Raw genomic sequence first — 13,358 nt, forward strand, 5'->3', positions numbered from 1 at the left:
TTTAAAAAAAAAAAAAAAAAAAAAAGACTGTACGGTGTGAATGGCGCCCCCTGGAGTTCTGCAGTGCAATCCACCTTCCTGGAGGCAGGAAGCTTACCTCAAAATCCAGCGCCAAACCTTGGTGGTCTCTTTATCATCAGTTATAACTGTAACGTGTTTGCCTGCATGTTTATTCAACATTTATCGGCCTTAAAAAAGAAAAAAAAAAACCTCTCTGAATTGATACATTATGTCAGTTTCTGGGATGTAGGGCTTTGTCTTGCACAACCTTATAAGCAGAGATTTATTTTTCCTTCAACCTGACTCAAGTTGATGATAGAACTTGGCTTCCCAAGGGCGCACAACTACATGGAATGTCTGCAAACCTGATACAAGGAGAAAATAGGCTTGCAGGATTCATTTTGAACACACTTCCAGCCTGATACCTCCAAGACACTAAGTTTCGTTGCCAAAAAAACCACATACTATTGCCTTCATGAAAGCTGGCCTGCCATCACCTCTTTTTACCTCCCTCAGAATTTTCTTTTACCCTTTCTCCAGAGGGCTAATTTTAGCCCGCTGTTACATTGGGAAAAAATGTGATTTATCTCCCACATGGTTCCAGAAACCTGCCTGGATATAGATGGGGAAGGTCGGATGCCCATGGAACAGGAGTACCCTCCTCCCGTGTCCCAGGCAGCTGAGTTTGGTGACTGCAGGCTGGGAGGCTGGGACGCTGGGAAGGCTGGGAAGCTTTCTCTTACCTTATTTTACCCAGAGGACCAGGTCCTGCTGATGTCCCAGGGCCCTTTCCCACATTCCCTTTACTTCAGTCCATCCTGTGCAATGTACATGCATCTCCTTTATGAATTTTGTGGCCAAACATCTATGATATTTCTTCTCAAGTGTCCCACAAACCCAAATGCCTGCAGGAGTGAGACAGGTAAAGCCTAAATGAGTAAAGAGGGAACCATCCTAAGAGGGGTAGAAACCACTCCATTCTAGCCCAACGTGGGGAACGCGGGCCCAGCATTGCCGATCTGATTTTTCAAGAAAAGTAAGAAATGGGGCGCCTGGGTGGCTCAGTCGTTAAGCGTCTGCCTTTCGGCTCAGGTCGTGATCTCAGGGTCCTCGGGTTGAGCCCCACATCGGGCTTCCTGCTCAGCGCGGAGCCTGCTTCCCCCTCTCCCACTCCCCCTGCTTGTGTTCCCTCTCTCGCTGTGTCTCTCCCTGTCAAATAAATAAATAAAATCTTAAAAAAAAAAAAAAGAAAGGTAAGAAATTCGTTTTATTAACATAAAATCTCCTTCATTAAAATCTTTGGCAACCTTGGGTGAGCCAAAGAAAACATTTCCATGCACTGTGTTTGGACCCCATGCCTCCAGTTTACAATTTTTTTTTAAGTTTTATTTATTTAAGTAATCTCTACCCCCAATGTGGGGCTCGAACTCACAACCCAAGATCAAGAGTCACATGCCCCTCTAACTGAGCCAGCCAGGAACCCCCACTTTGCAATTTCTTGGTGAACAAAAAATATGCAATCCCTCCCTTTGGCATAATGCTTCTAGGGAGAATTTTCCTGAAGGATGTAACTTAATAATGCAAGCAGAGTAGGACTTACCCATCCAAAGTAGCCATTTTTTTCAAAAAGCAGTGTTCTGCCATGGTGAGTTCTGTAGGCTGGCTCATTTCCCCCTTTAGGTTCCTGCCTTCCCCACTTCATTCCCAGCCACGTGTCCCAGGGCTCATCACTTGCACTTCAATACCACTAGCCATGAGCAGGCCATGGTAGATAAGTTGGGGTGATTTGTTGCATTGAAATAAGTTCTGCCATCACGGGAAGCAGTTTTGGAACTCGTGTTTTAACGATGCTTTTGGGGGACAGAGTCAAAGCCACTTGTGACAATCATTCTCATCTTACATTTTATAAAAATGTTTTCATATGACCTTCTGCTGTCTGTAATTACATGACAAAATATCACAAGGTTGGGCTCCAAATGACTTCTAGCTATTTCCTAATATATATTTTTCACGTACTACCAAGTAGAATATTGGGATAGCCATTTTCAGTAATGTCTGCCATGAACTTGGATGGCAATTCTAAGAAAAGTGTTGCGGGGCATTTCAGAATTGAAATGCATCATTGCAATGGTATGTGATGACTACTGAAGCAATTATTTTATAAAGACCAACACTTATTCAACAAACATTTATTAATGTTTATTCTACATAGAACACAGTGGACTAGCTGCTGGAAGGAATGGAGTAGAGATTTCATAAATTCCAGTGCACTTATTATTATTATTTACTGGTAGTATTGTACAAACTTAAAAGCTTTATTTATTTTAGACATATCTATTCACTCTGTGCCAGGAACTATTCTAAGCATTTTATAACTATTAACTTATTTGATCCTTTAAACAACCTTACAGTGTACGTAATATTATGACACCCAGTACAGACACATCTTCATCTATAAAGATGAGGAAATTGAGGCAGAGAAGTAAGTGACTTGCCCAATACTACACTGCTAACAAGTGGCAAGGCCAGGGGTGCCGGGCTGGTGCAGTCCATTGAGCATCTGACTCTTGGTTTTGGCTCAGATTGTGATCTCAGGTTTGTGAGATCGAGCCCCACATTGAGCTCTGTGCTTAGCACAGAGTCTGCTTGAGATTTTTTTCTCCCTGTCCCTCTGTTCCTCCTGCTTATCCCCCACCCTCTCTCTTAAATAAATAAATAAATCTTTAAAATAAGTGGCAAGGCCAGATTTTGACCCTGGGTAAGTTTGACTCCAAAATCTGTGCTTGAAACCACTGCACCAGTTAGCTACTGCTGCATAACAAACAACGCCCAAATTCAGTGGCTTACAACATCAACAATGACTCACTATTTTTCATGAGTCATTTGGTTAGCTGGGTAGTTCCCTCACGTATTTGTGGTCAGCTGGGCCTGGCTGGTCTAGGAGATCCTTGCCTAGATGACCCAGCTCTCCTCCACATGGTGTCTCATCCTCCACAGTTGTAGCAGGGGTCTGAGAAAGAGAGGGAAAATTCGCAAATACCTTTTCAATCTTCCGCTTGCAGCAAATTTGCTACTGTCTCATTTGACCAAAGCAAATCACATGGTTATATCCATGTGGGAGGGCACTACAAAGGGGCATGGGCATTGAAAAGTGTACAAATCGGGGCTTTTTAATATAATTAACCTACTGGGGTCATGGTTCAACACCATGCTATTTTTATCCTGCTTTCCAGACAGTTTCAATTTGATATTTCAGACCCCAGATGAGTTGTGAAAATGCTAAATCAAATGTAGCCTTGTTGGCTTAAGAAAGTCATAAAAGAACAGTAGAAAATGTGGAAAATGAAATGATGTTTATGATTATAGACTGATCCTGGGGAAACACCATCGGAAGTTCCGAGTGAAGCCAGGACAGCTCCAGCAGAAAACGGAGTGAATCACACTACATCCCTGGCACCCAAACCACCCTCCCAGGCTCTCCACAGCCAACCAGCTCCAGGTAAACACTCTGAAAAGAGAGCTATATGACATGACTAAGAGCCTCCAATTTATTTGTGCCATTCAAAGAGATAGCATGAGCAAAGATGCAAGGACGTAGGAGGAGCTCCAGAAATGTGGAATGAATGAATGAATGCCAAGAGAGATTCATGAGTGCTCATCTTATGGTAACATAAGTTATCATCTTATGAAGCTACAACAAACCATCGCCCAGATCTCCATGTCTGTTTAGTGATCAGTTATAATCCATGTGGGGGCAGGGTTTGTGAAGGGTTCTTCATGCAACTTATAAAGAGCTATGCTTGACAAGCTCATTCTTAGCTCTACCTTACAATGCCAAGAATTCCTTTCCATCTTTCTCCAACTTATTTTTCAATGGCCTTGGGTGTCCACCATGTGCTGAGCACTCTTTTCAGCCCTTCAAGTGGATTGACTCATTTCACCCTAGTGCCAGGGCTATGAGGGTAGCTTCTGTCATTATCCCCATTGGGATGAAGAAATTGGTTTTAAGATGGAGAAGTACTTCCTGAAGGCCACATAGCTAGTGAAGAAGGAAGTCAGGATGGACACAGTTCCCTATGATCCCAGTTCTTGCTTTCAACTCTATTCCTACCAAAGGTCCACTCTTGTCTCACTCCTTAGAAAAATCCTTTGATTTCTGTGCAGCTAACTTTGACCTTTGATCTAAGACTGCTTTAGGCAATTCTCTCTCCTATGTATGTCCCCTTTCCCCAGTAGATGGTAGGGTCCCCAGGCTTCAGTTTGATGCTTCCTTTGCACAGACCTGAGGAATAGCGTGTCCTTGATCACTTTTTGTTGAATGGGTTAATATAAAGGAAATAAAAGGGAGAAGAATTTCCTTCCATGAAGTTATGTCTTCCTTGTCTCCTTCCTTCCTCGTCCTACTACAGCATGGCAGTGACGAAATCCAGATTTTTTTGTTTGGAAGGGAAAGGGCATTTCTCATGAGGGAGAGTGGGATTTTTAAAAGAGCAAATCATTTTGAATTTGTATCAAGTGTGCATGAACTGGGCCCTGTGCTTTTAAGAAGGTTGTTGAGATCAATAACGGTAAGAAGATGATTTGATCATAAAGAGTGATATTTTCAAATGAAGAGTTTTATATACCAAATACAAACATTTTGAGTGCTTCTGGAATATAAATAAGTCATTTAAATATATGAGTAAATATAGTCTTGTGCTTTGAAGAGTAAAAGAAAATTTGGCATTTTAGCACTTGATTTTTTTAACTTGATGTTTTGAAATAATTTGACTTACAGAATCACTTTTAAAAATGGCACAGAATCGCAAAACTGATCTCTTCTTCTCTAGGGTTAACATCTCTCAGAATCATGGTGCTGTTATCAGACCAGGATATTAACATTGGCACAGACCTCATTTGAACTTCACCTGCTTTCTACTAATGTCTTTTTCTTTTTTTTTTTTTAAGTAGGCTCCACGCCCAGCATGGAGCTCAATGTGGGGCTTGAACTCATGACCCTGAGATCAAGACCTGAGCTGAAATTAAGAGTCCGACACTTAACCAACTGAGCCACCCAGGCGCCCCTTTACTAATGTCTTCTTATTGCTCCAGGTTCCAACTCAGGATCCCACATTGTATTTAATTGTCATGTCTCCTTAATCTCCTTGAATCTATGACAGTCCCTCAGTCTGTCCTGTCTTTTATGACCTTGACACTTTTGAAGAGTACTAGTCAGTTCTTCTGTGCAATATCCCTCAATTTGGGTTTGTCTGATGTTTTCTCGCAATTAGAGTGAAGTTTTGCATTTTGGGTGAGAATATCACAGAGACAAAACTGTCCCTCTCACTGCATCATATCAGGGGTACCTGATGTTAGTATTTCTCATTATCGACGATGTTGGAGCACTTGGTTGAGGTGGAGCTGGCCGGGTTTTTAAACTGAAAGTTCTCATTTCCCTTTTATAGATAATAGTTGTCTTGGGGGAGATTCTTTGAGCCTATGAAAATATCCTTTTTGTCCTTCAACTTATCTGATAATTTTGGTATCCCCCAGTGGATCTTGCCTGCCTCAGTTATTACGGCCTGCAGGTCAGCGTTTGATTTTTAAAAGTCCACTTGCCATTCCACGGGGCGCCTGGGTGGCTCAGTCGTTAAGCGTCTGCCCTCGGCTCAGGTCATGATCCCAGGATCCTGGGATCGAGCCCCGCATCGGGCTCCCTGCTCCACGGGAAGCCTGCTTCTCCCTCTCGCATTCCCCCTGCTTGTGTTCCCTCTCTCGCTGTGTCTCTCTCTGTCAAATAAATAAATAAAATCTTTAAAAAAAAAAAAAAAGTCCACTTGCCATTCCTGATCTTCCCAAAAGGTGGCAGTAGCATTGTTAAAATGGAATTTGTTGACCGTTTTGAGTCAAAGTGGAGGGATGTCCTTTCTGTCTGTAAATGGAGCATATAGACTTGCATTTAATTAGGTTTGCCTCAAAGTAACAAAATGAAGACATTGCTTCCAAGGGGGTTTTTTGTGAGTGATTTTCTCCTAGAATTTGTTATTTCTCCATAAAAAGACTTAGACTCAAGGGCCAAACTTAGTTGTTTTACGGGAAGAACACACTTTTTAAAGTTAAAGGAGGCTATTTCTTTTGTCTCTTTATTTCAGGTTCTGTAAAGGCACCTGCCAAAACAGAAGATCTTATTCAGAGTGTTTTAACAGGTAAATGCCACCTTCTTACCCCATGGAATTAGGCAGCTTAATATTATACAGCGTAAGTATTTAGAGAGAGATTGCCTCTCATCTCTGAAAAATAACATCATTAATATTTCTTTTCTGAAAACATCCACAGATAAATAATCCTAGTTCAAGCCACATTACACAATGTAATCATGTCATCACAGAAAAGTAACCATATTTGGTGGATAGGACTCTTGGTATAAAAATAATATAATTTCATAAGATATCAATATTAGAATCAAAGGATAGTTTCATACAGGAAATATGACCCAGGGAACAGGAATACACACCTTCCCAAAGTACTGATAATTAGCCGTATTTTAGAAATGCAGGATGTGAACCATTTGGGACCACAAAATACAGAATGTTTAAGAACTATGATCCCGTTGGAAAATAATTTATATTTGGTTAGTTCCTTAAACTAGTGGGACCAAAACTGGTACGCAATTTCTTTAATACAATGAGCAGCATGTAGCAGAATCTTCGAAATGTTTACAATATTTGGCCCAATACACAGAAGAAATGCAAACACATGTTCACCAAAAGCAGCACTCTTGGTAATAGCCAAAAACTATGAACAATCCAGATGTCCATAAACAGTAGTGTAGATAAATAAATAGTGGTATAGTCACAGAATAAAATAGGGTACAGCTGTAGGGATAAATAAGCTATGATCATACACAACATGGATAAAATTCACATGCACAATGTGGGGGTAAAGAGGCCAGACACAAGAGAGCACATTCTTTGTAATTCCTGCTACGTACAGCTAAAAACAGGCAAAATGAATCCGTCCGTTAGAAACACGGATTCGGATTATACTTGGGAGGGGAGAGAGAATGCAAAACCCAAAAAGAGGATCTCCGGGGCACTGATAATATTCTGATCTTGATCTGAGTGGTGGTTACGAAAGTCTGTTCACTCTGGGAAAATGTATAGGGGGGTGGATTTATGATTTATGCACTTTTATGTGTGTATATTTCACCAATATGTAAAATCTGCATCGAATAATTACTTGAGGAATGTATTAAAACATGTTCTAAAAGATTTAATTCCATGGGCAACAATATAATGTTAACACATAAAACAAGAGACAGTCCAATGTTATTTTAAAATACATAAATGTGTAGGGAAAAGACAGTGGATATGTACCAAAGTTATTAGCGGTGAGGATCTCTGGGTGGCTTGTTTATGAGTGATACTTGTTTCTTTATGTAAATGAACATTCCCTTTATGCTTAAGAGCCTATTCAAAGAATAGCCTTTTATCCCAGACTTTTAAAAAAAATAGTACTTCCTGTGGAATTTTTTTTTTAATCATAGGTTGGAACATCTTGAACCCTCTTGCTAAACCTGCTGTTGCTGGAGTGCTCTATACCATTTTAATGAAGTGGGATTGAATCTGTTACCCAAAATGTAGCAATTCCTTAGGATTATAAATTCGTAGCATAATAAGTTATTATGCAACCATAATGAGTCCATTTGGGCCTGAGGGAAACCATTAGATAAATGTACCTGATTCTCTTCCTGGCCTCTTTCTCAAAAGGAATCGAATGTCAGGAGAATAGACACATTATAAAAAAGGGGAACATGTTTCAATTGCTTAATGACCTTAGCATTGAAGCACATGAATTATTATTCTGATTTCAGTGTTTATCCACTAGATAACTCATTTCTATTCAGGTCTGTTGTTGTTCATGGCATATATTATTTCTGAGTCTCCTGACAGTTCTAAATATTTATGATAACATATTTTTGTTCCCAGAAGCAGAAAGTTCAAATGAAAGGATGGAAACATGTGAATTGTGACTTAAGTCAGGTCCAAACAAATGATAATTCATTGAAGTTAAGACACCATCAATTTGAAGGCACCCCACTATTCATGGATTGCTAAGAAAGAAAAGCACCAACAAGTTGTGATTGTACAAAGCATCTTAATTTCAGAAATGTTTGCATACTTTAAAATGCGTATTCTAGAATTGATGAACTATGTCGGTAAAATACAGAACGTTTTAAGGTCCAGATCTGTCACATTACATGTTTTCTAAGCACTGGATTAAATACCTCATAGTAATGGATGCTACCACTAACCCTGATGGTGCCTTTGGGCAAATCCCATCAAGGGACCTGCCCCCACTTCGGTGCTTTTTCCTGGAACACTGTTGTGATAAATCCAAACCTACAAAGTCTCTGGTGTGAAGAGTGCCCCTTCGAGACCGTGCTGTATGTACGATCATTTGTTAAGCCTCAACAGGCACACTGCCAGAAAGTGTGTTCAGTACTTTGCATGATTCTTTCATTTCGTCATCACAACAACCCTAACAAGTAGTGGAAATACTGAGGCCCTTAAAGTGGATCCTGTTGGTGCCCATCCCTTTCCCACATGCTCCAGCTGTGGTTGAGAGTTGCTGCTAACAGCTCATAGCTTCCCCTTCTCTTTAAAATTGCCCTAAGCCCAGAGGAAGACCCCTCACCAGGAGGTTATGCCTTCCTTCCCTGACCTTCTCAATGTGCAAAAGGCTGGTCTTCTTGCCTCAAGGTGAGACCCACTCTGTCATCCTCCAGAGCTCCCACCCACAGGCAGAAGCCAGGCTCCTGCGGAGACCATACCATTGCTCAGCTCCTTCCCCTTCCTTGTCTGCTGCACTCTCTTCCTCCCCCTGAGCCCTTCTCAGTAAGTCACATACACTCGAATCCCACCACCCTCAGGCTCTGTTTCTAGGGAAGCCAAACTTTCCAAAAAAAATTATGAGTTAGGAAATTGGGTCTTTGAGAAATTTGGTGATGGAATCGCAGAAGTTACCAAGTGCCAGCCTGGAACCAAGATACGTTTGACATCCAAGCTCTGCTAGGAAGCTCCAGTTGGCTGGGATCAAACAAATATTGCCTGAGAAGCAGGTTGCTACTCCTCTTTACATCTGTGTTTGCAGTCCTTCCACGTCTGTTAGCTCTTATACTCATTTGTTGCAGAAGTGGAAGCCCAGACCATCGAAGAGCTAAAGCAGCAGAAATCGTTTGTGAAACTTCAAAAGAAGCACTACAAAGAAATGAAAGACCTGGTTAAAAGACACCACAAGAAAACCACTGACCTAATCAAAGAACACACTACAAAGTATAATGAGATTCAGAATGACTACTTGAGAAGGAGGGCAGCTTTGGAAAAGACAGCCAAAAAGGACAGTAAGAAAAAGTAAGTTGAGTATTTCTACTTTGTTTCATAGTGTGAAGGAAAAGAGTCCTTTACGTGGATTTTTCAGTATTTTACACCATATTTTGGATCCAGGGCAAGAAGGAAGGCCACCTCAGCTCAGTTTTGCTTGTGGACTAAATTTCTTTATTTGCCTGCCTCCTAAGAATAGATATACAGGAAGTCCTACCCTTGGGTTCTGGCCTGTGGGCCCAATACCAGTTGGCTGACTTCCCATATTACAGCTGTTAACCTGGCAGGGGTACAGTTTTGCTGTGTTCTAGAACCTAGTTGAAGAGGTGACTTGTTATAGAAAAGAGCTGCCTTTGCTGAAACCCACAGAGGCTTGTACAGGCAACCCTTGTGTTTGGGTCTAGGGGTCCCCTTAGCCCCATGTACCCGGACCTTGACAAGGAGAAGCATCTCTCACACATTCATTCAACCAACATTTATTGAGTGCCTACTGTGTGCCCTGGGGACACAGCAGTGACCATGACCTTTGCAGTTATCACCCATAAGTAGCTAGCATGGCAGTGCAGGGAACTACGTGATCATGCAAGCCACCTGCCACTGAGCTGAGTCAGATAGGCTCTATTCCATCCTTTCTTTCACTTCCTTACGGAATAATCTTAGCTTGATGCCAGGTTAGAGAGAGATGTAAGAGGCAATTTCAGATCCACATTGTGACATACGATTGAATATGTGCTTAACTTAACGGCACAATCAAAACCCAGTAGTTGGGTTTTAAAAAGCAACAACATCACTATTTCTTAGAATTAGAATAGTCTTAGAAGCCATCGAGGTGAACTGCTGCCACTTCTTCAGGGAGGAAGCCAAAAGCTCAAAACATTTACACAATTACAATTACACAGTTACACAATGGTTCGGGAAAAGCTTGGCCTAAAACTTCTAAATTTCTGTTGTAGTGATATATATGTGTTTGTTTATTCACATATTTGTTTACCTAGAGGTCATGTCCTGAAAACTTCTAATAGAGTATGGAAGTAATTCATCGTAGAAGACTTATGTAAAAATCCTATGAAAATAGAAAAAGGGAAGCAACACACATACACACAATCTGAGTGGCTACCAGTTATCAAGACCCACTGTCTAATATGGCAGCCACTAGCCACATGTGGTTTTTGAGCCCTTGAGAAGTGGCTTGTGGAAGTTGAAATGTGCTGTAAGTCTAAAATACATACCAAATTTCAAAGACTTTATTAAAAAAAAAAGAACGTAAAATAGCTCATATTTTATATTGACTTACATTGATTTTACTTTAATTACATGTTGAAATGATAATATTTTAGGTATACTAGGCTCCATATAATGTGTTATTAAAATTAATTTCACTCACTTCTTTTTACTTTTCAAGTTAGCCACTAAAAATTTTAAATCACATATGTGGAAAAGATCAAATACGTGGCCCATGTTATATTTCTACTGGATGGTATCAGCCATTTAATGTAATTTCTATCCTTGAACACTGAATTTTAGCTCTTAGTTTCTGAGAAAAGGGAATATGGGCTAGATAATTCTCCTTATCTGATTAAAGCAAACTTGCTTGTTTTTCTAAGAGTGACAAACATTTTCCTGGTATTAAATTACAGAATTCATCTCATGGATCTTATACAGTAAGTAGTAGAAAACAGGGGATAATGTCTTCAACCCTCTTTTTACAGAAGATACAGAAACACTGTTTCCTTGGTTATTTTTTTATATTTTTCTTCAAAAAATAAATAAACAAAAATCCCTAAGCATCTAGTATCAAAAGAGGTACATCAAGAGAAACTTCTCTTTAAGAGGCAAAGCACTGAGGTCTGATTATGTCCATCTCTCTCCCATCACCTTTGATACACATTAAAATCCTGAAAATACCTCAGAGTAATAAATGGGAATTATTGTCCATTAGGTTAGTTTCTTATTAAAATACCCACTGTCTCAACTGAGCTTTCCACATCCTGGAAAGAGCAGATCAATCACGGGCATGCAGTGTTTGTGTTGTTTTTAACAGCACAGCCTTTGCCTTACTCTAGATGTCTGTCCTTTGATGAGCTGCTCTGGGCTCCCCCCTACTGTGTCCTTAGGCAGATTGTCTCACTGAACCTCAGTTTCCTCAAATGCAAACTGGAGATGGCCACACCTACTTGTTGGGTTGCTGTGAAAACCAAAAGTAGAGAGTGCCTGGTAAATGTTGCATGGTCAGTAACTGTTGACCTGTGGCCTCTGCTGTGGTGATTGTGGTGGTTGTGGTGGTTGTGGCTGATTAAAGGGATGCCTGTATGTTCTGGTTACACTGACTTCCTGCTACCAAAGACAATAAATGTATCTCATGTTCAGGCCAAGATGGAGGTCACCTCGCTGATGCTACTTATTGTGATATTGACAAATCATCTTGTATTCATGCCAGGATGGACGGCCACCTCAATGCTGCCATGCCATTCTGATGTATCAGGTGCCCTGAGCCTTGCAGAGTGTTCATTCTCATTTAGCATTGCACATTAAAATGCAAATAGAAACTTTTGAGGGAATTCTGCATCCCTTATTTGCCACAATAGGATCCTAACACCAACTTCAACCAACTGCCTCTCCTGAGGTACCATCAATGCTGGCCTAAGTCAAAGTGAAAGCAACAGGAATTAGGGCCAGCTGATTCAAGAAACTTCCACCTGTTCCGCCTGGCCACAAGCGAAAAACATGGAGGCAGAATCTGATGTGCTAGATATCTTAGGTGGTTTAGTTTTGTTTCTGCAGAAGTTTCCATATGAATGAAGAAAACAGACCTGCTCTTAGTACCCCATTCCCAACACCATCTCCTTTTCTGTGTGCCCTAAAAAAAGTAAGAGCACAAAATTTGAAGGAATCACACCATATGTTTTAGCATAATAAGTTAGTGAGAATTGCTTTGATTTATTTCAAGATTACTCCTAAACTTCTCAAAATCTGCATAATTCTCTGACTATGAACAACTCAAAGAAAGTCACTGTGCACAGAGTAAGCACTCAATAAGTATTTTTCAATGAACTCACGCATCCTCCTTTCTCTTGTAACTTAACCATTTGGAGGAAAGTGCCATTTTGGGTAGAGCTATCCATGAAGTTGGTACATCCCCCAAAGAAACTTATTTTAATAATGTATCTTTGCTATTAAAAGATGTCAAGAAACAGAACATGTCAGCTGGGGGAGGGGTCTGCACATGCTCTCTGTTTTCTATCCATCACCCAGATGCAAAATTCAACACCTCTTAAACTCTCCTGACAGAATCCAATCAATGTCGAGTGTACTGAAGTCGTTATAGGACATTAAGTAGCCGAGAATTACATTATACATGTCTTGTTAAAAAATTAAAAGATAAAAGCCTTAAAAGATCCTTATTAGACATTGTTTTTCCCTAGGCGGGGGTGGGAGGATTATCATTCTCTCCACCACTACCACAGGGTCCCCAGCCTCCTGGCTTTCTTTCTCTGTCCCTACATGAAATCTCACAAATGTCATCCACTCTGTGTTTGGAGACCCTCCACTGCTAAGCTTGTCCTTAGGGTATCAGCCTCTATCTCAAGTGGTTTGTTAAAACATTTATTTCCCAACACAACACTCTATCTAGGAGGAACTGTGGTATGCAATGTTCCCTCCACCTTGTTATGACCTGCCTGTTTTGTGAGTCAAGCTCTGTGTCTCTGCAGATCAGATCCCAGCAGTCCTGACCATGGTTCATCAACGATTGAGCAAGATCTTGCTGCCCTAGATGCTGAAATGACCCAAAAGTTAATAGACTTGAAGGACAAACAACAGCAGCAGCTGCTTAATCTTCGACAAGAGCAGTATTATAGTGAAAAATACCAGAAGCGAGAACATATTAAACTGGTAAGCCCAAGAAATGCTGTTGTGTTTGTATAGCTGGAACCCTCTTTTCTATAGAAAACTCTTGATGCTCTTGGATAACTTTAAAGAGAGACAGTGGGGACTCCT

The 13,358-nt window shown here is 40.7% G+C and overlaps 1 protein-coding gene across 3 annotated transcripts in view; it reads left to right on the top strand.

The window, feature by feature from the left end:
* Window positions 1–13,358, top strand: part of PLCB1 (phospholipase C beta 1) — a 667,247-nt gene that overhangs the window by 553,578 nt on the left and 100,311 nt on the right. For all 3 annotated transcript variants that reach the window (XM_032419622.1, XM_032419621.1, XM_032419623.1), the window contains 4 exons: window positions 3,367–3,499; window positions 6,132–6,185; window positions 9,173–9,392; window positions 13,073–13,253. In XM_032419622.1, the coding sequence (XP_032275513.1) occupies window positions 3,367–3,499; window positions 6,132–6,185; window positions 9,173–9,392; window positions 13,073–13,253 (588 nt within the window). The remainder of the gene's footprint in view (window positions 1–3,366; window positions 3,500–6,131; window positions 6,186–9,172; window positions 9,393–13,072; window positions 13,254–13,358) is intronic.

This window comes from Phoca vitulina, unplaced genomic scaffold, assembly GCF_004348235.1.
Source record: "Phoca vitulina isolate PV1807 unplaced genomic scaffold, GSC_HSeal_1.0 scaffold22, whole genome shotgun sequence".
NCBI lineage: Eukaryota > Metazoa > Chordata > Mammalia > Carnivora > Phocidae > Phoca > Phoca vitulina.